The sequence below is a fragment of the Cervus elaphus genome, chromosome 12 (assembly GCF_910594005.1).
Source record: "Cervus elaphus chromosome 12, mCerEla1.1, whole genome shotgun sequence".
Taxonomy (NCBI): Eukaryota; Metazoa; Chordata; class Mammalia; order Artiodactyla; family Cervidae; genus Cervus; species Cervus elaphus.
The window spans coordinates 79479833-79504013 of record NC_057826.1 but is presented as its reverse complement, the minus strand read 5'-3'; the positions used below and the strand labels follow the sequence as shown (position 1 = coordinate 79504013).

The following is a 24181-nucleotide window of genomic DNA, read 5'->3' as shown; positions in this document are numbered from 1 at the left end:
CTCATTAGAAAAGACCCTGATGCTGCGAAAGATTGAAGGCAGGAGAAGAAGGGGCCCATAGAGGATGAGATGTTTGGATGGCATCACTGACTCAATGGACATGAGTTTGAGCAAGCTCGGGTAGAAGGTGATGGACAGGGAAGCCTGGCATGCTGCAGTCCATGGGTTCGCAAAGTCATACACGACTGAGCGACTAAACAACAACAAACACATACAGGTAAATAAAAATAAAAACAGTGATCAAAACAAGTTAAGATGCTTTACTTGCAATTAATAATAAGCTCCAGGCTGCCCAACACACGGGGTAAAAACCCCGATTTCTTTGCCTGCCTCCTAACCAGACCTGGCCCAGGATTGCCTATCGTCGGACACAGGACGGTCACTATACAGTCAAGGAGGCCTCCAGGACAGCCTCGGGAAGATACTTTTATTTACGTATTTGGTTTTTGGCGAGAGGCCATTCATGACTGTTGGCAGAGCAGCCCTGAGGTGAGATCCGACTCTAGGGCCGTTGTACGGGCTGTGTCCTCGCTGTCCTAGGACAGCAACGCCCAAAGCCTCATCCTCGTCCTCAGTGGGAACCTTGAACCGCCTCTCGGGACTCGGCCTCTGCACTCGGTGGCGAGTTCCATTGGTTCAGCCGGCAAACGCGTCGGGCATCCACTAGGCGTGGGCTAGCCGCCCCCGGGATCCGGAGGGTCACTCGGTGCGCGCGGCGGGCACTGCTCTTAGGCGTCCAACCCCAAACTTCCCGAGGACAGGGGGCCGGACTGTCGGCGACTCTTATCCAAAAAAACGTGTTTGTGTCCTCATAGCGAAGTCTCAACCGCAACCCCTCCGGGGGAAACAGGACAGCGTAGCAGCGGCTTCAGCCGGGGGGCGTGGCTCCCTCCAAGCTCAAGGGAAGGAGTTTTCCGCGGGGCTGAGGTCCCTGCGAGCGAAGGCGGAAGGGGTAAGATTGACGTGTCCCGAGCTGCCCTTCCGATTGCCGGGAGGGCCCCGCGCCGGGCGACGCACTGGCGGAGAGTCGCTGGGTCTGCAGAGGTGGGCCGAGCCTCCAGCCGTATAAAGTTCCTCCGGCAGCACTGAGGTGAGCCGAGGGCGACGTTTTGCGGTGCGGCCGCAGCCGCTGTGATCAGGCACCGCGGCGGCCAGCCCCGTGGAGGTCGGTCGTCAAGTCCTCTCCAGGCCCCCCGCTAGCGCGCCGCTCTGGGGGAGACCCCGGCTGGAGCGCAGGAGCGGCTACGGGGCCGCAGAGGCCTCTTCGGCCAGCCCTTCCCGCGCGGAGAGCACCCCGGGGCTACAAGCCGGAAGGTGCCGGAGGTGCGGGGCCGCGTGGCGTTGCCATGGAAATGGGCTGGGGCTCGCGGGGAGGTCCCGGGCAGGCGGGCTGCTGGAGGGGGTACCCCAGGTTCAGAGGACTACAAGAGCAGAGGCGGAACCTAGTGTTCGGGCTAGAGAGACTTGGTGTGGTTGTGGCGGTGGGGTCGGGCGGTGGTGGCCTCCTGAGGGATGGGAGGAAAGGCCAAGGGGAGGAATTGGAGCCATTGGCTTCAGTTCGAAGAACCTGACCTGGGGGGGTCACTTGATCCCTGGTTCCCATAACTGCAGAACTCCCTCCAACAGGTTCCGCAGCCTTAAGGATGCCAGTCCTAAGGCACCCTCGAAGTTGGAGCTGCCGGTGGGGGCCGCTCCTGCTGCTGCTGCTGCTCACAGGCCGTGAGCCCGGGGTGGAAGGTGCGACACACTACAAGGCCGGCGACCCCGTCATTCTCTATGTCAACAAAGTGGGACCTTACCATAACCCTCAGGAGACTTACCACTACTACCAGCTTCCGGTCTGCTGCCCTGAGAAGATACGCCACAAAAGCCTTAGCCTGGGCGAAGTGCTGGATGGGGACCGAATGGCAGAGTCTCTGTACGAGATCCGCTTTCGGGAGAATGTGGAGAAGAGAGTTCTGTGCCACATGCAGCTCAGTTCCGCACAGGTCAGCCTCTCCACAGTGACTGGGACTCAGCCCTCCTTCCCAGGACCTTGAGTTTATGGTTTTCAAAGCACCTTTATGGAAATGATCCGATTTGATTCTAACTACAACTTTATGTGACAGGCAGGACAGTTGGTTGATACAGAAACATCCTTGCTCAGAAGTAACTGTTTTGGAGACTACATAGATGGTGGATTGCAGAGTTGATATGAGAGCCCAGGGCTCCTGACTTGAAGCTTCTCTGTTGGTCATAAGGTCCCGAATCCTACGTAGTCATTTTTTTCCATTCCTACCTCTCAGCTATTTTAACTGGCTCCTTTACACTCTATTTTGCCTGTCGTGCTTTTTTCTTCGCAATTCCTATCTTAGGGCATTTTCCCTTGGTCTACTTCAGGGCTTCCTACACCTTCTCCCTCTCCTTCTAGGCCTTCATCCTGACAAATCATACTTGTTCATTTAGGAGAATCACAACATACTAGGGTCTAATCCAGTGGCTCTCAGCAGAGGGTTTTTGTCTCTCAAGGGACATTTGGCAATGTCTGGAGATATTTTTGATTGTCAGGATTGGGGGATGCTGCTGATGTTTAGTGAGAAGCCAGGGATGGAGCATCTTACAATGCATAGCCCCCCAACAACAAAGAATCATCTAGCCCAAAATGTCATTAGTGCTGAGGCTGAAATCCTGCTCTAATCCATTGCTTGGGGAGGCCTTATCTGACTCCTGACTTGCTCTCTGTAGGTGGAACAGCTACGCCAGGCCATTGAGGAACTATATTACTTTGAATTTGTGGTGGACGACTTGCCAATCCGTGGCTTTGTGGGCTACATGGAGGAGAGTGGCTTCCTGCCTCACAGCCACAAGATAGGACTCTGGACCCATTTGGACTTCCACCTAGAATTCCATGGAGATCGAATTATATTTGCCAATGTCTCAGTGCGGGACGTCAAGCCCCACAGTTTAGATGGGCTACGACCTGATGAGTTCCTAGGCCTCACCCACACCTACAGCGTGCGCTGGTCTGAGACGTCAGTTGAGCGTCGGAGTGACAGGCGCCGTGGTGATGATGGTGGCTTCTTTCCCCGAACACTGGAAATCCATTGGTTATCCATCATCAATTCCATGGTGCTTGTGTTTTTACTGGTGGGTTTTGTGGCTGTTATTCTCATGCGTGTGCTTCGAAATGACCTGGCTCGGTATAACTTGGATGAAGAGACAACCTCTGCAGGTTCGGGTGATGACTTTGACCAAAGTGACAATGGCTGGAAAATTATCCATACAGATGTCTTCCGCTTCCCTCCATACCGTGGTCTGCTCTGTGCTGTACTTGGTGTGGGTGCCCAATTCCTGGCCCTTGGCACTGGTGAGGTGATAACAATTAATCAGGGATTTCTCTCAAGGGGTAGCACTAAGTAGGTGGTTTGTTCAGAAAAAGATCTGCAGAGCTTCTTTTCTGTCCAAGGTGAGGGGCAGACCTAAGGGGTGGGATGGCTCTAACGAGGATGCATATATTCTGCTGTGGGTTTTCTGGACAACAGAACTGGGGGATATTGGAAGCCCTGGGTCTGGGAGAAAGGGGGTTGGCTGATCCCTCTGAAATGGGATAAGTGAGATCTAACACAGGCTTTCCACTACCACCCTGCAGGCATTATTGTCATGGCGCTGTTGGGCATGTTCAACGTGCACCGTCACGGGGCTATTAATTCAGCAGCCATCTTGTTGTATGCCCTGACTTGCTGCATCTCTGGCTACGTGTCCAGCCACTTCTACCGGCAGATTGGAGGCGAGCGCTGGGTGTGGAACATCATTCTCACCACCAGTCTCTTCTCTGGTATGACTGCCTGTTTCCTGGTGGGCCAATTTAGGAACTTAGAACACACTGTGGAATCTGAGATAGAGTCCAAGTAAGGCTTTAAGGGAATGAAAATAGGCAAAAGAAACACTAAAAAGCCATCCAAAAGAAAAAAATGCATTTTTTTTTTGCATAGTTAAAGATGATTAAGCCCTTAAAATGTTCTAAGCATTATGATAAGCACTTGACATGCCTTCATCTAATACTCATTACTAACTTTATGAAGTTGGTATTATTGTTCCCATTTTACAGATGAGGAACTTGAGCTTAAGGCTGGTTGGGTAACTTGCCTGAGATTGTACTTCTAAAAAGCAGTGAATCAGGTTTCACAACTAGGCAATCAAATTCTAGAGCCTGTATTCTCAACCATTCCACTGAAATAACATTCTCGAATTTATCTTTTGATACTCCCTTTCTTTTTCCCAAAGTTTTTTTTAATTTGGAAGCGGGCTACCCCACTGCAGCCTTTCAAGCCAGCCTGTCCTTTCAAAGACAGTAATTTGCATTCTGAACCTTTTGTGTTTCCAACTCAAGTGTCTGATTTCTCTTCCATCACATTTACATTTGAACCAAGGCTTTCTGAAAACAGGGCCTTAATTCAAAGGAATGTCTCATACTAGGAGTCAACCAGTGCCATGGCAGGACAAGTCCTTGGAGGCAGGTGGATTTGTGTCATTCTTGGATCATTATGTAACGGGCTTGCCTTGATCCTTATTGATAATGGGTAGGGGAGGGAGTGTTGGTAAGCCAGGGAACAAACAAGACATGAAAGGGTGGAGTCAGCCTGGGAGCAGGATGTTTCACTCCTCACCCCTTTAGGTCCAGTCTGATTGGTGCTCCCAGGGATGTAGCTCCTAGTGCTGACCCTCCCTCTGGGGGCCCATCCCTGCAGTGCCTTTCTTCCTGACGTGGAGTGTGGTGAACTCCGTGCATTGGGCCAATGGCTCAACACAGGCTCTGCCAGCCACCACCATCCTGCTGCTTCTCACGGTTTGGCTGTTGGTGGGCTTTCCCCTCACTGTCATCGGAGGCATCTTCGGGAAGAACAACGCTAGCCACTTTGACGCACCTTGTCGCACCAAGAACATCGCCCGGGAAATCCCACCCCAGCCCTGGTACAAGTCTACACTCATCCACATGACTGTTGGTGGCTTCCTACCTTTCAGGTATCCTCCCTTTATTCTGTGGGCATCACTCTCAGGATCCTGACTGTAACTTTCCCCTTCCCTACTCACCAGTACCCTAACCCAATGTCAGTGATGGTCCCTGGTTCAGAACTGTACCATTAAGAGATCACTAAGTGGTTCCTCCTTTCTCCAAGCAGGAGTATCAGTTCAAATATGAGGGTGTCTAATTTGAAAAGCTCTCCAGAGACATTGCTCCTTTCACTGTCTTCCTAGTTTCTGACCTTAGTGACACCATGTGGGGCTTAAAACCCATTTGATTACTCATTCAATCTGTTGAGTACCTTTTCGTGTCAGGCAAATACAGTGGAAAACAGAACAGACAAAATCTCTGCTCTCAACCTACCAAAGATGTTCTTGAAATGAGAGCAGCTAATCATAGGTTAAAAAGAATCCCCATCAAGCCAGGAGCTCCAGGGCAGGAAGTGGAGAGGGCCCACTTTGCACGGTGACCCAGTAACACGGAGGGGTGGCGGCTGCGCTGGCGATGCCCGCAGCCCTTTAAACGCTGTATACCGTCTCTTCTCTTCACAGTGCCATCTCTGTGGAGCTGTACTACATCTTTGCCACCGTGTGGGGTCGGGAGCAGTACACTCTCTATGGCATCCTCTTCTTCGTCTTCGCCATCCTGTTGAGTGTGGGGGCTTGCATCTCCATTGCACTCACCTACTTCCAGTTGTCTGGGGAGGACTACCGCTGGTGGTGGCGATCTGTGCTGAGTGTCGGCTCCACTGGGCTCTTCATCTTCCTCTACTCCGTTTTCTACTATGCCCGTCGCTCCAACATGTCAGGGACGGTACAGACAGTAGAGTTCTTTGGCTACTCCTTACTCACAGGATACGTCTTCTTCCTCATGCTGGGCACCATCTCCTTTTTTTCTTCCCTCAAGTTCATCCGTTATATCTATGTTAACCTCAAGATGGACTGAGTTTTGGGCGGCAAAACTATTGCTCTTTCCCTTTCTTCATGCTGCCCCCGTTCATTGGTCTCTTACCAACATCTCTTCGATTGAGTGACTGACTTGTGTGGTGGTTTTGTTGCCTTCCCTTTTGCCCTTTGGGTCTCCCTTCACCAGAGAGGGCCTGGAAGTTAGAAGTCTCTATTATTATAAGGAGTATATATTTGAATTTTTTTAAGTTGCTTTTAGTTGGGGGCCTGATTTTTCTTTTTACAATACCAAAATAAAATTTATTAAGAAAAAGGTTTGGTCTGGATATAGGAACTCATGCCCTGCCGTTAAGGGCAATGAACCCTAGGAGGCCGTGTCGGCCGCGAAATGCACGGAACTGGAATTCTCCGCGGAGCTTGGGAACCGTCTGCTGTGGGAACTTATATTACCAGGGCCCTGTTTCCGCGGCTCAGCCGGCGCTCGACCCAACGGAAGTGGCGGAGCCCGAACTCCGCCGCTCCGCGCTGGAGTTGAATCACCCTGGTGATGGGAGGGGCGCGGAGCAACGCCCTTTCCGCCGGAAGCGGATTTCAGAGCCTCCACGTGCTGTCCCTCCCCCCTCCCGGTCTCGCAGCCGCGGCTCCGCTGCTGCCATGGAGCCCGCCGGCCTGGAACAGATCCTGCGGGAGCTGCTGCTGCCGGACACCGAGCGCATCCGTCGGGTACGGGGCAGGCAGGACCGGGCCAGGGCGAGTAGGGGATTTCGGGAACGGCCCGACTCTGACCCTCAGGCTCTTCCCAGGCCACTGAACAGCTCCAGACCGCTCTTCGGGACCCCGCCTCCCTGTCCACGCTCTGCGACCTGCTGGCCTCAGCGGGTGACCCTCAGGTGAGGCCTCTGGCCCTTCCCGCTGAGCTGTAGTACGCCACATGTCAAGTCCTAGCTCCTGTCCTCGGCCATCCGCTCAGCATTTTCCTGCCCCGGTCCTCACACGCCGGCTTCCTCGTCCTTCCCCCGGACCCCCAAACGCCTGCTTCCTCGTCCCGGTCCGGTCCCTCACGTATCTGCTTCCTCGTCTCAGATCCGCCAGTTCGCGGCCGTACTGACCCGCAGACGACTGAGCACCCGCTGGCGTCGGCTGGCGGCTGAGCAACGGGAGAGGTGGGTTGGGCCAGGGGCGGGGCGGGGCCAGGCTGAGGCGGCTTCTGGGTACCAATCTTCTGCCACCTGTGTTCCAGCATCAAGTCCTTGGTCCTGACAGTCCTCCAGAGAGAGACAGAGTAAGTGCCTGCCTGCCTTCTCTCGGGGTCCTAACTGGCTCCAGGCTGAGATCTTTTCCCGGTTTCTGCCTTCTTTTTCAGCTCTAGGCTGGGTCTTGGGAGGCAGGGACTTTGGTTCTAGATCAAGGGTGAGAGGAAGAATTTTTCTCAGGATGTATTAAAGACTAAAGTTCTTGAGAGTGGGCTGTAATGGTATGGCAAACTCGAGTCAGAAGAATGGAACTGAAATTCAATATGAGGTCAACCCCACCATGCTTCTATTTCTCTCTGAGTTGCCATCTTGTGTCCCAACTTGGCAGAGACCATCTGTGCACACCTGGAGGTTTCTCTCCTGGCCACCCTAGGGAGACGGAGCCATCGTGTACAGAAGGGGAGTTGGAGGGTGACTGAGGGTGGGCAATCTCTCCTGTTTGCAGGCATTCTGTGAGTCTTAGCCTGGCCCAGCTCTCAGCTGCCATTTTTCGAAAAGAAGGCCTGGAGGCCTGGCCTCAGCTCCTGCAGCTTCTTCAACATAGTACACACAGCGCCCACATCCGGGAGAGAGAGGTACTGTCCCATGGTTGGTGGGGGGGAGGGGACCCAGAGGCTGGATAGACTGTAAGCTATCAACCCTTCTTCCTGAGCAGATGGGGCTTTTGCTTCTAAGTGTGGTGGTGACCTCCCGACCTGAGGCCTTCCGACCCCACCACCGGGAGCTTCTCCGACTTCTGAATGAGACCCTTGGTGAGGTGGGCTCTCCTGGGCTCCTCTTCTATTCCCTGCGCACTCTGACCACCATGGCCCCTTACCTTGGCATTGATGATGTGGTGAGATGTGGGCCCTTATTTTCCTTGGTTCCCGTCCTTGGGCTTTCATGTCCTTCCCCTAGCGGACGCAGATCTACTTGAGATTCTTTCCCTGGTTTTTGTTCTGCCTAACAGTTGAGAGGGGATCCTGTGGGTGGCTGTGCCTGGACTCCTCCTATGTCCAGACTTTGAGGAAGCGGACAGTTTCTGGGGCTGGAGATGAGGCTGTGTCATGCTTTCTGTGATTCATCTCATCTTGTGTCCTCCAGCCTCTTGCGCGGATGTTGGTGCCCAAGCTCATCGTGGCTGTGCAAACTCTGATCCCTATAGATGAAGTAAGGACATTTGGGTGGGAGCTCTGTTGGAAGGAGTGAGAGTTGCAGGAGTGTTCAGCCTGATCCACTAAAGAAGAGTATAATAAATAAGCCTGTGACTTCTCTGTTTGGCAGGCAAAAGCCTGTGAGGCCATGGAGGCCCTGGATGAATTGCTGGAGTCAGAGGTGCCCATCATCAGCTCGCACCTCGCAGAGGTCCTCACGTTCTGCCTGGAGGTGAGCCTGGGGTTGGCACTGTCCTTGCTGCTCGTTCTGCTGGGAGCTTCCTTGCCCGTTTCTGATTTGAGCTGGTCTCTGGGCAGGTGGCTAGAAACGTAGCCCTGGGCGATGCAATACGTGTGCGTATTCTTTGCTGCCTCACTTTCTTGGTCAAAGTCAAGAGCAAGGTGAGTTGCCTTCTGATACACATCAATCCAGCCCCATTTCCTCCTCTGTCTCACTCTTGGGGCTTGCTGTCTTTTGGGGGATATGTAAAATACCATAGCTAAGGTGTTCTAGATTTTGTCTGGACTCAGCCCAGCTCTTGGCTTGGGGACTGGGAATCTCCTGCTGGACCCCTTGTAGCCTGGAAGGCTAGAATTTTAAATGTGAGCCCATCGTGGGAGCAGATTCTCAGGGGACACCCTTTCATCCTTCCCCTTCAGGCCTTGCTGAAGAATCGCTTCCTGCCACCCTTGCTGCACACCCTTTTTCCCATCATGGCTGCTGAGCCCCCCATGGGCCAGCTGGATCCTGAGGACCAGGATGTGGAGGAGGAAGAGCTGGATCCTGGGCTGGTGGGGGAGACCCCCAAGCACTTTGCTGTTCAGGTGGGGTAAATGTGGAGGGTCTGGTGGCTGGGGTGTGAGGTAGTTGGAGAAGGTTTCGGGGCAGAGATGGGAGTCCGGCTAGGTCTTCCTGTCCTATTCCAGGTCGTGGACATGCTGGCACTCCATTTGCCTCCTGAGAAGCTCTGTCCCCTGCTGGTAAGTGTGGCTCTGTCCTTCCAGTGCTCCTAACCCCGGGTTTGCCTAGTCCCCCTGAGGCTGAGGGTGTTTGGGCTCTGGTAGGCGTGGCAGGCTCTTGCTGGGGTCTCAGGAGACTGCCATCTGCTTCCCTAGATGCCCATGCTGGAAGAGGCCTTGCGGAGCCAGAGCCCATACCAGCGTAAGGCTGGGCTCCTGGTACTGGCGGTGCTCTCCGACGGAGCCGGTGACCACATCAGGCAGAGGTGTTTGTTCTCCTGTCTTGGAGTGAGGGTGGGCCATGGTGAGGAGGACCACAGCGCCCACGGCAGTCCTGGGCTGCGCTTGTGCTTCAGCCTCATCATCAGTAGCATCTGCCCTTCCCCTCAAACATCCTGATCTGGCAGATAAATGTGCATACCCCGGTGGCTGGTGCTTACCGTCTGGTGACAGAAGGCTTGGTTTTCCCAGGCTGAGCAGCCTGGCTTAGCCCAGGGATCTCAGGTCCTGCCCCTCAGACTCCATCCTCTTGTCCTGCCCCATCCAGACTGCTGCCCCCACTGCTGCAGATCGTCTGCAAGAGTCTGGAGGACCCATCGCAGGTTGTGCGCAATGCCGCGCTCTTTGCTCTGGGCCAGTTCTCAGAGAATTTACAGGTCAGCAAGGCCACAGTGGGCAGCCACCATTCCAGAGTTCCCACCGCCCCCCCAACCCCCTGCCCTGTCCCAGGGACCAGCTCATCCCTCAGCTCATCCTTCTGCATACCTGCTGTTCTCAGCACTTAGACATGTGCTCTGCAGCTAAGCTGACTCAGACTCCCTTTCTCCTCTCCCCCAGCCCCACATCAGCAGCTATTCTGGGGAGGTAATGCCACTGCTCCTCGCCTATCTAAAGTCAGTGCCTCCTGGGCACACACATCACCTGGCCAAGGCCTGCTATGCCCTGGAGAACTTCGTGGAGAACCTAGGTAATCAGGGCATTTGGGGGTGTGAGAGAGTGGATGGGGCTGTGGTTTCGGCTGAAAGGGCAGGGTGTGCAGCTCCGTGAACCACTGCCTGTGGTGGGGACAGGTGTGGTAGGGAGGCCGGCGCGGTGGGGCCACAAGGCGGGTTGGCCGGGGGCAGGCATGAGGACCTTGGTTGGTTGCTGGAGGGATGCCCTTTCCCACAGGGCCTAAAGTGCAGCCCTACCTTCCGGAGCTTATGGAGTGTATGTTGCAGCCTCTGAGGACCCCCAGCAGCTCCCGGTCCAAGGAGTTGGCTGTGAGCGCCCTGGGAGCCGTTGGTGAGTCGGAGGCCGGAGGTGGGCGCCCGGGGTTCACGCCGTTCACTCACTCACGGTGCCTGTGGCAGGTGATCCCGGCTTACCCGCCGGCTCTGAGTCTGTCCTCCCACCCACAGCCACGGCTGCCCAGGCCTCCATGCTGCCCTACTTCCCCACCATCATGGAGCATCTGCGGGAGTTCCTGTTGACGAACCACGAGGACCTGCAGCCTGTTCGGATCCAGAGCCTGGGTGAGTGAGGGGCTCCTGGCAGGCTTCCCGGGGCCGGGGAGGGGCCGATGCTTCCCTGATGTTCACAGCAATGGGCTCCGGGGCAGCACAGGTGTCTCCCTTCCCTTGCACTGTACCCAGGGGTGGGAGGGGTTTCTTAATCCCCCTCAGCTACCTCTGGTTCCCCAAGCCTTGGCCCTGCACACCTCTAGCCTAGAGCTCCTGGTGCTAACCATGCCCTTGCCTCCGCAGAGACGCTTGGGGTGCTGGTACGAGCAGTAGGGGAGCCCATGAGGCCCCTGGCTGAGGAATGCTGCCAGCTGGGGCTGGGCCTGTGCGACCAGGTAGACGACCCTGACTTGCGGCGCTGCACGTGAGTGAGCCCTCACCCTGCCCCCACCCAGACCCCAGACCTCCCATTCTGGACCATGGGTTCCCCGGGCTCCCCCATCCAGCCTGGCTACAGCAAGCAGGACTATGCAGCCTCCACCTGCCTCTCCCAGGTACAGCCTGTTTGCAGCCTTATCAGGGCTAATGGGTGAGAGCCTGGCTCCCCACCTGCCACAGATCACCACACTCATGCTGCTGTCACTGCGTTCCACCGAGGGCATTGTGGTGAGTGGAAGGTTGGGGGGGTGTGGGCCAGTGGGGGAAGGCCACCCCTGGGATGGGAGCTCTCTCCAGGGCCCAGCTGAGCTGAAGTCCCTGCTGGGCCTCCCCATCCAGCCTCAGTACGATGGAAGCCACACATTCCTCCTTTTTGACGATGAGAGCAGTGGTGAGGAAGAGGAGGAGCTCATGGAGGAGGATGACGAAGAAGAGGATGACTCAGAGATCTCAGGGTGAGGGGGCTGCCCTTCTGGTCCAGGGAGTCCTGGCTGAGACAGGGGCCCAGGCACAGTTCTGCTCTTATTGGCACCTGATTGCTGCCGCCTCCCCGCCTTACTCTAGATACAGTGTGGGAAACGCCTTCTTCGATGAGAAGGAAGACACCTGTGCTGCCCTGGGGGAGATCTCCGTGAATACCAGGTGAACATCAGCCCTTCCCCAGCACTGGAAACCCCTCCTGGGACCCTCTTCTCCATGGTGGTGTGTCTGTCTGTCTGTCCACAGTGTTGCCTTCCTTCCTTACATGGAGACTGTCTTTGAAGAAGTGTTCAAACTGCTGGAGGTGAGTGGGCTGGTGGGCCGGTGAGCAGGGTCAGAGGGCTCAGGTTGGCCCTGCACACAGCATGCACGTCCTGCCCCTCCTCATGCTGCAGTGCCCTCACCTGAACGTGCGGAAGGCGGCCCACGAGGCCCTGGGTCAGTTCTGCTGCGCACTGCACAAAGCCTGTCAAAGCTGCCCCTCGGAATCCAACACTGCTGGTGAGAAGAGGAGGATGGGGCCCCTGGAAACGGGGTGGGTGGGGAGGGGGCAGGGCCTGACCAGGGCTTCAGCCAATCGTGTCCCCAGCTCTGCAGGCCGCGCTGGCCCGGGTGGTGCCGTCCTACCTGCAGGCGGTGCACGGGGAGCGAGAGCGCCAGGTGGTGATGGCCGTGCTGGAGGCCCTGACGGCGATGTTGCGCAGCTGTGGCGGTCTGGCACTGCAGCCCCCCGGGCGGCTTGCTGAGCTTTGCCAGGCGCTCAAAGCTGTGCTGCAAAGGAAGGTGAGGAGGGTGAGGAGGTGGCCCTGGGTGGGGCTGGTCAGAGACATCCCCCTCCTTCCACCCCATGGAGACGGGAAGGGGCTGGAGAGCCCAGACTGAGCTGAGCGCCCTTTCCCGCAGACAGCCTGTCAGGACACCGATGAGGAGGAGGAGGAGGAGGAGGAGCAGGTGAGAACTGCGGGTGCAGACGGGACCAGGTCATCCCCATGGGGCAGGCGGGCAGTGCACTTGGCCTTGGCCTGGGGGTACAGGGGCTGCTCAGAGATTGCTAGTGGCTCTGAACAACCCACCCTGCTCCAACTGAGGCAGTGGAGATCCAAGGAAGGCTTCCTGGCGGTGGGGATTTGGGGCAGGCTTGGATCAATGGATGGGAATAGGAGAACCAGGAAGGAGGAAAGGCTGGGCTGCAAACCAACCTAGCCTGGGAGGGGCCCCCAGTCCTGTCAATCAAGGGCAGCCCTCAGGGCGACCACCTGCAGTTGGCATGATGGGAGCTGCTCCCAGGCTCAGAGCTGGCCCTGGCACTCCAGCCTCTGACTTGGCCCCACAGGCTGAATATGATGCCATGTTGCTGGAGCATGCTGGTGAGGCCATCCCTGCCCTGGCAGCTGCGGCCGGGGGAGACGCCTTTGCCCCCTTCTTTGCTGGCTTCCTGCCATTACTGCTCTGCAAGACGGTGAGTGCTCTATTCTCTTGACTTCCAACCCTGTTCCTCCCAGGCCCCAGTGCCCTCCTCCTCTATCTGTCCCCGTCCCAGGCTGACTAGCACTCCTCCCCTCACCAGAAGCAGGGCTGCACAGTGGCAGAGAAGTCTTTTGCAGTGGGAACACTAGCGGAGTCCATTCAAGGCCTGGGTGCTGCGTCGGCCCAGTTTGTGTCCCGGCTATTCCCCGTGCTGTTGAGTGCCTCCCGGGAGGCAGACCCCGAGGTACGAAGTAATGCTATCTTTGGACTGGGCGTGCTGGCAGAGCACGGGGGTCGCCCTGCCCAGGAGTATCCTCAGTTTGTAGGAGGGGGCCTGGATGCGGTTGGGAGCATGGCCCTGGGGTTAGGGAGGGGAGCAGTCTGCCCGTGTGCCTGTTCCTTGACTTTGGACCAGACACTTCCCCAAACTGCTGGGGCTCCTGCTGCCCCTCCTGGCACGAGAACGCCATGATCGTGTCCATGACAACATCTGTGGGGCACTTGCCCGCCTGCTGATGGCCAGTCCCACGAGGAAACCGGAGCCCCAGGTAAGGTTGGGGGGCACCAGGCAAGGCCAGGGAGCTGCGGAGCGTGCGGGGCCAGGGGCCAGAGTCTTCCGTGTGTCCAGGTGCTGGCCCCGCTGCTGCACGCCCTGCCACTGAAGGAAGACCTGGAGGAGTGGGTCACCATGGGGCATCTCTTCAGCTTCCTGTACCAGAGCAGCCCTGACCAGGTAACCCCGACCCTGGGGCCCTTGCAGAGGGCTTGATGCTCTAGTCTCATTGATGGGCAGAGTTAGCGTCCGTTGAAGCTGCTCTTCTCAGCTTTCTCATTAGTCTGCCAGGATTGGCAGCCAGGCCTTTAATGCGAGAGAAGGGGCTTCCTCTCACCACGTAGCATTTTTCCCCAGGAAGGCTTTGTTTCCACCCTCTGTTCTGAGCCAGAAATCCCAGCTTTCATAAACTGATTTCCTAGACCACGGCTCTTTCAGACTGTGCTCCATGAAGCCTGGTTCTACTGGGCCACCCCACCTCCCATTTTAATCAGAGAGCTCTGCTTTCTGAATACAACTTACCCGAACCAAGTGGCTAGCTCTGGAACCATGTCCCAGTGCTCCTGTGTCTATCACCTCTGTCGCACACCTTCAGAGACTGTGTTGGTGGAGCTCCTGAGTGTCTGAGATCCTTTTGGTTTTGAGGCCATGATTTCAGTTATCTGTGGTCACAGTCCCATCCTCCCGCTACCCCTCTTCCCCCTGCAAAATTACTACTACCCTGTTTCATGGGTCCTTCTCAGGGTTCACAGTTGTTTGGGATGTCTGTTAATCAGTGTTAATCAGGCCCCCTCCTACAAACTGAGGGTACTCCTGGGCAGGCTCAAACACTCAGGTGGGAGACTGCCTCTCTGGGGCTCTTCCTGCCCACCCCAGTGCTGGGGCCCAGAGGTTCTTCTGCCCCTTAGTCGGCCCATCTTTTGCCACAGGTTGTAGACGTGGCTCCAGAGCTCCTTCGTATTTACAGCCTCATCCTGGCCGAGAACAAGATCCCATCAGGTGAGGATGGCAGTTGTGGGCAGGACTGGGGGGAGGCGGGGAGCAGCAGGACTCGGAGGGCCTGGGGCAGCTAGGGTTGGGGGCCGGTCCTCCGCAGACATCTCCCTCTTCACTCTCCACCCAGACACCAAGGCGGCGCTGCTGCTTCTCCTCAAGTTCTTGGCCAAACAGCACACCGACAGCTTCCATTCAGCACTGGGCTCCCTGCCTGGTGACAAGGCTCAGGAGCTCCAGACCATCCTGGGCCTCACCTAGACTGTGGGCTGCAGCTGGGCTGGAGAGAACAGAGCCCTCCCAGGCCCAAGACCAGCTCTCAGCCCAGTTCCAGCTTAAGCCTTACCAAAGATTCTCGGCCTGGGCGTCATAGCCACTTGGAGTCCCAGCCCTACTTGCTGCCTTACGGGGATGTCCCCTAGGGCTGGAGCTGTGGGACAATACAGAGTTGTGACACCATTCTGTAATAAAGGCAGTTTATTTTCTGCTTGAACGGTAGCTCAAGGAGCAGGAAGTACAGAGATACACGTTCAGAAGGACACAGTGTGATGTAGTTGGTTGCCTGGCAGCTTTGTAAACTGGCTCTTAACTGTCGTGGAATCGGGGCCCTGGCTGGATCAGGAGGCGCCCATATGGCTCCTCCTGTTTGACATGAAGGATCTCCTGCGCGGCCAGCACTGGTCAACAGAGGAGGAGGGGGCTGGTCAGAGGAGTCCCTACCACAGTCTCTGGCCCGTGTGTCCGCTCCCCACCCTCCACATGGGCACACATGCTCCTCACTCACCCAGGAGCAGGTAGAAGACCCGGGCGGCCATCCTGCGGGGGCTGAGAGGCGGCACCAGGCTGTTGAAGTCGGGCTCCCTGTTGGCCTGCAGCTCCCGCGCCACTGCCCTGGGGTCAAGAACCAAGAACCATCAGGAGAGGCCGCAGCCCCGGCCACCCACGGAGGGACGTCCTTCCTGGTACCTGTGCACAGCCTCCGGCGAGAGCAGCTCGGGCTCGGGGGGCAGCTCCACGGGCAGCTCCACGGGCACCTCAGGGAGCTCAGGCACCACGGGCAGCGCAGGGGCCTCTGGCTGCTCCGCCTCCACCCAGGGCCTAGAAGAACACACGAGTTGGACAGAGCAGGGGAGGAGGTGGCGGTGACAGCCCCATCCTACTGCTTCCCCCTCCTGGCCAGGGCTGCAGGCCGGCTGCTGCTCACCACCGCTCTTCCGGGGGCACGAGGCTGATGCGGGACTTCTCCTCCTCAGCTGCTTCTAGGGAGAGCTCTGTCAGGGAAAGGGGAGTGTCATGAGCGGGTCTGTTTGCATCGGAACAGTCGGGATTTGGGGTCACCTGGCCCAACTGGGTGCCATAGCGGGCGGTGACTTGTTTACGGCACTTGGCAGGGAGGGGAATGAAGATAATCAGTCTGTGAGTCCTTATGTTAAATGCACTGACAAGAACTCAGCAATTGGGGCTCCACTTTCCCAGGACAGAGGTTAGAGTGGTGGTCTCCACTGCCCCTTCTCCAGGTACTTACCAGAAGATACCATGAGGGGCCCACTGGGCTCCAGGGCCTCCCTCAGGACCTGGGGAAGAGAGAGAGAGAACTAAGGCCCCAAGCGTCACACCTGGGGCAGGGGTAAGGCAGGCCAGTTGGCTCATGTGGGCAGAAGGCGGCCTGTGGAAGCTCAGAGCAGACGGGGTTCCAGGAAGGACTGAGGGGGCCGCTACCTCAATATCGCTCGGAGTCTCAGCCTTTCTCCTCTCCTCCTCAGCCGCTGCCTCCCTCTCAGCCTCTTCTAGCTCCTCAGGCAGCCTTCGCCTTAGTGCCCTTGGAGGTGGCTGGGCACAGTGGGTCCAGAAAGCCAGCAGTTCTGAGGGTAGCCAGCCAGCTGTGGAGAGGGGCAGCAGGGAGGGGGTTGAGGTGTGAGGAATAGGGGTGTGGGGGGTACCCTACACCAGCTCCCACCACTTCTCACAGTAAGTCGGGTTTCGGAACAGCTCTGCGGGGCTCCTGATCATCCTCTCAGGAGGCTGCACCATTGGCTGTGTGCAGAGAAGGCCAGAAAACTGGTTAGGAAGGAGCCATGGCCCTTTACCTGTAATGCCTCGTTCCAGGGCCTCTGGCCTTCCAGCTCTTCCAAGCTCATGCACCTGCCTGCTCTGCTCATTGTTAAAATGATTTTCAACTGATGCCCTTGGATGTGCTAGGCAGGGTCACAAAGTGGTGTGTGGGCAGCTCCCCAAGCCATGCGTTTTGGGGACTGTTGTCAAGATTCCCCCAGGAGTTTAGATGGCCCAGCATGCACCTGTCTCCCCCCATCCCTCCAGAGACTGGGGTGTACTCACACACTCCCTGCAGTGGGCTCTGGTTTGCATTTGTTCCTGGAATTCCTTCCGAGAGATCTGAGTCTCCTCGTCCCAGAATAACAACTGGCGACGGCGACGGCGAGCTGGTGGGCCCCTGGGAGGTGGGGCGACTGGGGGCCTCCTCAACTGAATGGGGAGGGGAGGTGGGGGCAAGGCTACCCGTTACTCTCTTTGCTGAGGTCCTGGTGGACTGTAAACAGGCCCCACACTCCCAGTCCCTAGAGGTGGCCCGACGAAGGGCTTGAGGGGGGACTCGGAGGGGGTGCAGCCCCCACTGTATGAGGTTCCCATCTGGGAAGTGCAGGCTGGATAAAATGTGGTGTGGATCAGGCTACCTTGTACAAACTTGCACAAAGGCCTGTGGAAGCCAGCAGGGGCCTTGAGGAAACTGAAAATGGGTGAGGAGCTCTGGCAGAGGAGGCAGTGTGGAGGGGCACCACTCACCTCAGGGCTGACTGGGACGGGTGGCAGACGCAGCTCCGGCGGGGGCGTCACCTCTGCAACAACAGTCTAGGTCCACACCCTTTGACCTCAACGCCACCCAGGTGAAAAGCTAGAGGGTCCTCCCTTCAGCGAGTTGGATTACAGGGTGTTGCCTGCAGCAGCTGTGCTGGGACCCCCAGGAAGGACCCTGGTTTGGTGGGTACTCACCAGGAAGTGGGACCTCTGGCTCCCAGCCTACCAGCTTCAGCTCTTCTGGGGCCAGGACCCGGCTGGGAAGTGGCTCTGCTGCCTCCTCCACCCTGAGGGGAGATGGGCAAGAGGATGAAAACACCCTCCCAGCGCTGACCCCTACCTGGCCCGGGGCTCCTGGCCTTACCCTACAAGAGCTGCAGGTGAGGGCGGGGGTACTGTGATCTCCGCCTCTGGGGCCCAGGGCTCCTCCTTGAATTCTGTGAAGAGAGGATCAAGCTTAGAACACAGAAGAGATGTGAACATTGCCTGGCCCAGACGGCCAGTGCCTGGGGTCTGACCGTCCAGAGCCAGGTGGGTCCTACCTAGCCGACGTTCCTCTAATAAGATGGCTTCATCCTCCTCAGCAATCAGCAGCTCCAAGTCTCGGCGGCTGACTTCGGGGAGTTCCCGTTCACCCTGTCAGGAGAGGTGCCCGTTTCTGTCTGAGACATGCCACAGGACCAGGCCAGGCCAGGCTGAAGAAGCGTTGGGGGACGGGGTAGAGAAACGGAGGCAAGAAGGTAGGACTCCAGGGGCAGAAGGAGCAGGTACAGGGGGCCTGGGCCATCAGACGCAGGACTCGGGCCTTGGGCTCTGTGCAGGGGAACAGCTCACCTCGATCCGCAGCATACGTATAGGCTCTGCCTCCTTGATCGTGATGGCTTCCGGGGTGACCCGAATCCTTTCTGGAGGGGGAGGCAAGTCACACAAGCCTCTCTCTCTCTTTTTTCTTAAGCCTCTGTTTCTTTTCAAGTCCCCACACCCATGTACGTAAGGCAAAAACAGACTCTAGAGTCAAGCCAACCTGGGTTCTAGTCAGGCCCTGGCCAGTCACTGGCAGTCTGACCCAGGACACATTGCTTAACCACTATGGGCTTCACTTTCCTCATCTGTAAAATGGGGATAATAATTCCAATCGTAAGAATCTTGCAAGTGCCCCTCCCAAGGCCTTGCTCCTGAAAGAAGCTCAAAAACAGTTATTTCTTCAGCCCTTGGGCATTCCTCTGCCTCTCACCAGAAAGAAGGGTCTCTGCTCACCTGGCTTCGGAGGCTCTGCAGGGACTTCAGGAGGGATCTCTTCAGGAACTTTCTCTGGGGTCACAGCCTCTAAAAGGTGTCGAACCTTTGGGAAGGGATGGGAACAAAAGATCAGATTCAGCTTCAGTGCCCTGCTCCCCCACTTTCACAACCTTATTCAGACAATGAACAGTGACACCCCTTTATGCCTAATTCTGTGGCACTAACAGCAGCATGCAGGGTAAACCCACTCACCATCCAGCTCCCCTTCCTCCCATTCCTGCCCCAGCCCAATTATCTAGCCTGGGTCACTTTGTGAAAGAAGTACTGCATCCTTGGGTCAAGTGTTATCAGGGACAGAGGAAACAAAAGATCCTTGATCTTGAGTATATTGTCTAGTGGGGAGACAAGTTTGTGTATGACCCCAGCAAAAGCCAGCACAAAGAATGCTGTGCTGCTGAAACCAGCACAATATTGTAAATCAACTACACTTCAATAAAAGCTTGTCTAAGCTGTAGGGGTGTTAGGAGTGGATGGACAAGGACATGGAAAATCCAGTGCCGAGGGACACTGAGGGCCTGGATTGGGGCCTCGGCTCTAGGAATGGTGTGAAGACAAAAGCTGTCTCTAGGTTGGTCCTGAATAGGTAAGTGCAGCAGGCTTGTCTGGATAGGTCCACCATGACGGCTGTGGGGCAGAACTGGAGCAGGCCCCCACCTGGCCCCCAGCCCTGGTGTTAGACTGGCACAGAAAGAACACGCCCCTCTGTGCTGTCAGCTCATCAGTCTGAGGTGTCCGAGGGGGAGGAGACCTACCTGAGGGATATCAAAGGGATCGGGCAGCATGGGATCCACAGACATCATCCCAAAAAAGGGGTCTGGAGCATCTTCCAGAGTCTCCATCCTGGCCAGGTGGTCAGGCAGCAGCAGGCTGGGTCTGAGGGAGACAGTGGGCTGTCAAGGACTGAGGCCAAGTTCCCTTCCAAAGACCGGGTGGTCCCAGCCCCAGGGAGGCACTCACAGCTCAGTCTCCACCATATCAATGCGGATCTGCAGCTGGGCACGGTGCAGGCGCTCCAGGATGTGCTGGATGTCTTCTGTGGTCAGGGAGGGCAAGCTACAGTGCCCGCCCAGGGGAGGAGCCCTCGGCACTGCCCTCCATCGAGCCTTCCAGCCTTACCTACGAGGTACTGGCATTGTTGAGAGTAGACCCGGATGACGCCAATCTGGAGCTGCGCCGAGAGGTAGAGCGAGAAGCGGGGCCGCGGCGCACCCGGCAGCGGGGGCTCAACTCGCACCAGCACGTAATTGAGGATTTCCTCGCTGGGGGAACAGCGCATCCCATCACCGCTGCACCAGAGACCTACAGCCTTGCCCAGCCCAGTCCATCCCCTAACCCACCCCAGCCCTGGGCCACTCTTTTCTGGGCCTTACCAGGTCTTCACCACATTCACCTTCAGGTATTCGCGCTTCACCAACCGGGTGCCCCGCGTCGCTGCCAGCCTGGAAGAAGAATGAGGGGTGTAGATGGAGGGGGAGCCCTCAGGCTGGGACCCCTGGCTGTCCCTCCCGGAGCACCCACCCTGGCCGGGCCCGCCCTTACCAGATGGTGGCGAAGCAGCCGGTGTGGCGCTGAAGCACATTGGGATAATAGAACATGGTCCCTCCAGCGGTTCACCCTCGGCTACACCACTCCCGTTCAGATCTCAATCCAACTTCTTCAGGGTACAGAATTCCCCAAGCCGTCGGAGAGAAGGATGTGGACAGGTGGCGAGGCAGGTGGACCCCGAATGCCAAATAAAGGAACCGATGAACTATGGGTGGATAAACGATTAAGGGGATAAGTAAATGGAGACACAGACTGGATATACGTCAGCCCTGAGCCAGTCTGCACACCGCGTGGGAGCTTCGAACTTACGGGAGCCGTGCACTTGGGTTCCAGGTTGGAGATGCAAAGATTCGCGAAGGAAGAAGGTCCAAGCTGTAACCCAGGCCGGGTCCGAGGGAGAACGGGTGTCCTCTGCAGACAGGCCCGGCAGCTGACTGTTGCGCAGCTTCGGCCGCTGCCGGGTCCGCTCCTGCAGCCTAGATCCCGCCGCGGGGAGCGCGTGCTCTGGAGCTTTGCACTTCGCTCCTCATTAGATGGCGCGGTCTCCAGAGCAGCCAATGGGCAACAGGGTCAACTTGGGGGCGCTCGTTGGGGGCGCTAAGTTGCCTGGCCCGAGGCAACAGGGGGCTCCCGAGTCAGGCAGCAACCAATGGGACGAACCCTGCAGGCGGTGGGGGGAGGGTGGAGGGATTGTGAGGTGTCTGGACCAATGGGCTCTCATCCTCGCCCGGGTGACAGGGGTACCTCGGAGGGGCTTCTCCATGGACCAATGAGTGGGGAGGAGACTCCGAGCACCGAGCCTGGCAACAAGGGTGCTTCAACTAGCCGAGAAGGTTGCGTCATGCCAAGGGCAATCGCCAGGCCCTGTTTAGGGCGCCTGCCTTGCAGTTAGACCTTACCCTTTTCCCGAATCCTACCGAGCAGCAAGTGGTTGGTCTACTTTTGTGCCCAGCCTAAGGCCTATGGTGAATGGGTGTGAGGTGGCCTTGGAGCCACCACAGGTCGATGGGGAAGAAAGATCTCACAACAAGCGGTGAGGGACTTGTCAAGTCACTTCAACTTGAACATCTTAGGTTGTAGGCATTCCTCTCCTGACTGTTTCCCAGGTGTGAATGTTCTCCTGGCTGAGAGCTTAGTTTTGTTGGGTGTAGGGCATATTTATCAGCATAACAAAAGCTGTTTGTTTCAAACAACTGTTCGTGTAGTATAAATTGTATGGTTGTAGTTACAAATATTCCTTTCCCCATGCCTCCTGCCTTTGCACGGTCATTTCTTTGGTCTAGAGTATACTTTCCAGCCTTGACTCCAGGGCATGCTTCTGTCTCTGACTCAGCTTTTCACACCATACACAAAAATAAACTCAAAATGGCTCAAAGACTTAAATAAGACATGACACCATAAAACTCCTCCAAGAGAAGAGAGGGAAAACATTGTCAGACATAAATTGGAGCAATATTTTCTTAGATCAGTCTTCCAAGGCAAAAGAAATTAAACCCCCAAATAAACAAATGGAACCCAATGGAACTTAGAAGCTTCTGAACAGCAAAGGAAACCATAAACAAAAGAGAAAAAGCCTACAGAATGGGAAAAAAATATTTGCAAACGATGTGACCAACACAGGCGGAATTTCCAAAGTATACAAACAGCTCATACAACTCAGTATCAGAAAAACAAACAATCCAATAAAAAAAAACAGGCAAAAGGGGACTTTTCCCGTGGTCCAGTGGTCAGGGTACACTGGTTCCGTGCTTGGTCTGGAAAGATCCCACATGCTATGGAGCAACTAAGCCCATGCGCCACAGCTACTGAGCCCATGGGCCAGTACTGAGCTGATGAGCCCTAGAACCCATGCTCTGCAACAAGAAAAGTCACTGCAATGAGAAGCCCATACACTGCAAAGAGTAGCTCCCCACTCACTGCAATTGGAGAAAGCCTATTCACAGCAATAAGACCAGCACAGCCAAAAATAAATAAAAATTTAAAAATATTTTTTAAATGGGCAGAAGATCTAAATACACATTTCTCTAAAGAAGATATACCGATGGCTAACAGGCACATGAAAATATGCTCAACATTATTAGAGAAATGCAAATCAAAACCACCGTGAAGTTTCACCTTACATCGATCAGAATGGCCATAACTGAAGTCTACAAATAATAAGTGCTAGAGAGGGTGTAGAGTAAAGGGAACCCTCCTACACTATTGGTGGGAATGTAAATTGGTGCAGCCATAGTGGAAAACAGTATGGCGATTCCTTGAAAAACTAAAAATAGAGTTACCATATGATCCAGCAATCCCACTCCTGAGCATATTTCCAAAAAAGACAAAAAAAGTTTAATTTGAAAAGACACATACCCCAATGTTCATAGCATTATTTGCAATAGGCAAGACATGGAAGCAATCTAAGTGTCCATCAACAGATGAAGATGTGGGGTATATATATACACACACACACATATACAATGGAATATTACTCAGCCATAAAAAAGAATGAAAAATACCTTTTGCAGCAACATGGATGGACCTAGAAATTATCTAAGTGAAGTCAGAGAAATACAAATATTATATGATATCACTCACATGTGGAATCTAAAAAAGAATATAAATGAACTTCTTTACAAAATAGGAATAGACTCACAGACATAGAAAACAAACTATGGTTACCAAAGGGGGAAGGGGAGGAAGGGATGAATTAGGATTGCTGGATTAACAGATACACACCACTATATAGAAAAGAAACAAGGACCTCCTGTATAGCAGAACTATATTCAGTGTCTTGCAATAATCTATAATGGAAAGAATCTGAAAAAAATGTACATAACTGAACCACTTTGTTTAGTACTTTTGAAACTAAAACAATAGTTAATCAACTGTAGTTCAATTAAAAAAAAACTCAGCTCTTATTAGAGCCAAACCAACCCTATATTATTTTGTTCCTTCAATCCAGGAACTCTTAAGATTGGGGTCTTGTTTTCTCCTTTAGTGCCTGAAACTTAGCAAACATTTGTCAAATGAATGTACAATTGCCCTAAATTTACAACCACTGAATATTAAGGCTGAATGGGATTTCAAAATCTAGTCCAAGACTTGTCTTCATGGTGAGAAAACAGAGGCCCACACAGACTGTTTCTGCGCGACCACACAGCTGTGTGGCAGCCTGATTGGGAGCTCTACTCTTTTGAATTCCAGTGTTCTCAATCCTTCCATGGTGCTTGGCTAAACTGGTTTCTACATGATACTTACAAATTGTTTGGATCATATATTGCCAATGTTCCTAAGAGTTCACACTGGGGCACAAATATGATAAAGTTGGGGACATCTGCCCTTAAGGCACTTATAACCTAGTTTAAGAGATAAGGGATACAGTAATTTGTTCATTCATTTAACAAATATTTATTACATGCCTACCATGTATCAGGCAGTCCTCCAGGCACTGGGGGTGTAGCAACGAACAAAATAAGTCCCTGTTCTCAAGGAACAGGGAAAGAGGGATGATAATCAAATAGACAAATAGAAATGTATGAGGTCATAATCTGTGCTATGAAGAAAAATGAGGCCGCATAAGAGAATAGAGTAGTGAGGGGTGCTATTTGGGTCAGGTGCTCAGGGAAGCTCTCTGAAGAAAAGGGGGCAAGTCAATGTGCTTACCTGAAAGAAGAGTGTTTTAGACAAAAAAAAAAAAAAAAAAAAAACAACTTAGCAAGTGCAGAGGTCCTGAGGCAGAAATGTGTTTGGCAGTTTCAAGGAGCCTAGAGCAAAGTGACTAAGGAGAAGAATGGCAAGGGGTGAGGTTAAAAAGGTGGAAAGGAGTCACATTACCTTGGAGGCCAAGGAAAGGATTTGGGCTCTTCCCTGAGTGAACAGAAAACTATTGGAGGGCTTTGAGCAGAGGAGTGA

General features: G+C 55.0%; 3 protein-coding genes across 7 annotated transcripts; 2 read left to right on the top strand and 1 right to left on the bottom strand.

Moving 5' to 3' along the window:
- The first annotated feature begins 958 nt into the window (after positions 1–958).
- On the top strand, positions 959–6220 carry TM9SF1 (transmembrane 9 superfamily member 1). 3 transcript variants are annotated; one of them, XM_043919931.1, is made up of 6 exons: positions 959–1090; positions 1627–1988; positions 2725–3346; positions 3629–3814; positions 4728–5001; positions 5554–6220. In XM_043919931.1, the coding sequence occupies exons 2-6, from the start codon at positions 1644–1646 to the stop codon at positions 5945–5947; spliced, it is 1821 nt and encodes a 606-aa protein (XP_043775866.1). In that variant the 5' UTR covers positions 959–1090; positions 1627–1643; the 3' UTR covers positions 5948–6220. The 3 variants fall into 3 exon arrangements, with proteins under 3 accessions (XP_043775866.1, XP_043775865.1, XP_043775867.1); XM_043919930.1 differs by lacking the exon at positions 959–1090 and adding an exon at positions 1162–1323; XM_043919932.1 differs by lacking the exon at positions 959–1090 and adding an exon at positions 1186–1314.
- Positions 6221–6258: 38 nt separating this feature from the next.
- On the top strand, positions 6259–15119 carry IPO4 (importin 4). Its single transcript, XM_043919929.1, has 30 exons — positions 6259–6630; positions 6711–6797; positions 6991–7070; positions 7148–7189; positions 7606–7735; positions 7816–7995; positions 8244–8309; positions 8424–8525; positions 8612–8695; positions 8954–9118; positions 9221–9274; positions 9410–9519; positions 9801–9909; positions 10091–10220; positions 10424–10537; positions 10654–10767; positions 10999–11119; positions 11250–11361; positions 11473–11588; positions 11698–11775; positions 11860–11917; positions 12009–12114; positions 12203–12396; positions 12517–12564; positions 12947–13072; positions 13181–13389; positions 13496–13628; positions 13709–13813; positions 14563–14632; positions 14757–15119. Exons 1-30 carry the CDS (start codon positions 6265–6267, stop codon positions 14885–14887), a joined length of 3540 nt encoding a protein of 1179 aa, XP_043775864.1. The 5' UTR covers positions 6259–6264; the 3' UTR covers positions 14888–15119.
- A 55-nt stretch (positions 15120–15174) lies between these two features.
- On the bottom strand, positions 15175–20932 carry REC8 (REC8 meiotic recombination protein). Of its 3 annotated transcripts, none has more exons than XM_043919935.1 (20): positions 20594–20911; positions 20279–20489; positions 20110–20178; positions 19856–19998; positions 19697–19772; positions 19492–19612; positions 18698–18782; positions 18275–18345; positions 17959–18076; positions 17805–17877; positions 17636–17727; positions 17429–17481; positions 16964–17110; positions 16594–16660; positions 16346–16506; positions 16152–16200; positions 15831–15897; positions 15593–15724; positions 15411–15517; positions 15175–15303 (listed from the first exon to the last, which is right to left on the bottom strand). In XM_043919935.1, exons 2-20 carry the CDS (start codon positions 20332–20334, stop codon positions 15212–15214), a joined length of 1779 nt encoding a protein of 592 aa, XP_043775870.1. In that variant the 5' UTR covers positions 20335–20489; positions 20594–20911; the 3' UTR covers positions 15175–15211. The 3 variants fall into 3 exon arrangements, with proteins under 3 accessions (XP_043775870.1, XP_043775868.1, XP_043775869.1); XM_043919933.1 differs by having other exon boundaries at positions 17983–18076; XM_043919934.1 differs by having other exon boundaries at positions 17983–18076; positions 20279–20932.
- Positions 20933–24181: the final 3249 nt, after the last annotated feature.

Coding starts and splice junctions, on each gene's coding strand:
- IPO4 (XM_043919929.1), top strand. CDS start 6,265: ATGAACCCTAGGAGGCCGTGTCGGCCGCGAAATGCACGGAACTGGAAT. Junction 6,798..6,990: donor CCTCAGCGGGTGACCCTCAG/GTGAGGCCTCTG, acceptor TCCTCGTCTCAG/ATCCGCCAGTTCGCGGCCGT. Junction 14,633..14,756: donor CGAGAACAAGATCCCATCAG/GTGAGGATGGCA, acceptor CTCTCCACCCAG/ACACCAAGGCGGCGCTGCTG.
- TM9SF1 (XM_043919931.1), top strand. CDS start 1,644: ATGCCAGTCCTAAGGCACCCTCGAAGTTGGAGCTGCCGGTGGGGGCCG. Junction 3,347..3,628: donor ATTCCTGGCCCTTGGCACTG/GTGAGGTGATAA, acceptor ACCACCCTGCAG/GCATTATTGTCATGGCGCTG. Junction 3,815..4,727: donor CACCACCAGTCTCTTCTCTG/GTATGACTGCCT, acceptor CCATCCCTGCAG/TGCCTTTCTTCCTGACGTGG.
- REC8 (XM_043919935.1), bottom strand. CDS start 20,334: ATGTTCTATTATCCCAATGTGCTTCAGCGCCACACCGGCTGCTTCGCC. Junction 20,179..20,278: donor GGCTGCTTCGCCACCATCTG/GTAAGGGCGGGC, acceptor TTCTTCTTCCAG/GCTGGCAGCGACGCGGGGCA. Junction 19,773..19,855: donor ACAATGCCAGTACCTCGTAG/GTAAGGCTGGAA, acceptor CCCTGACCACAG/AAGACATCCAGCACATCCTG.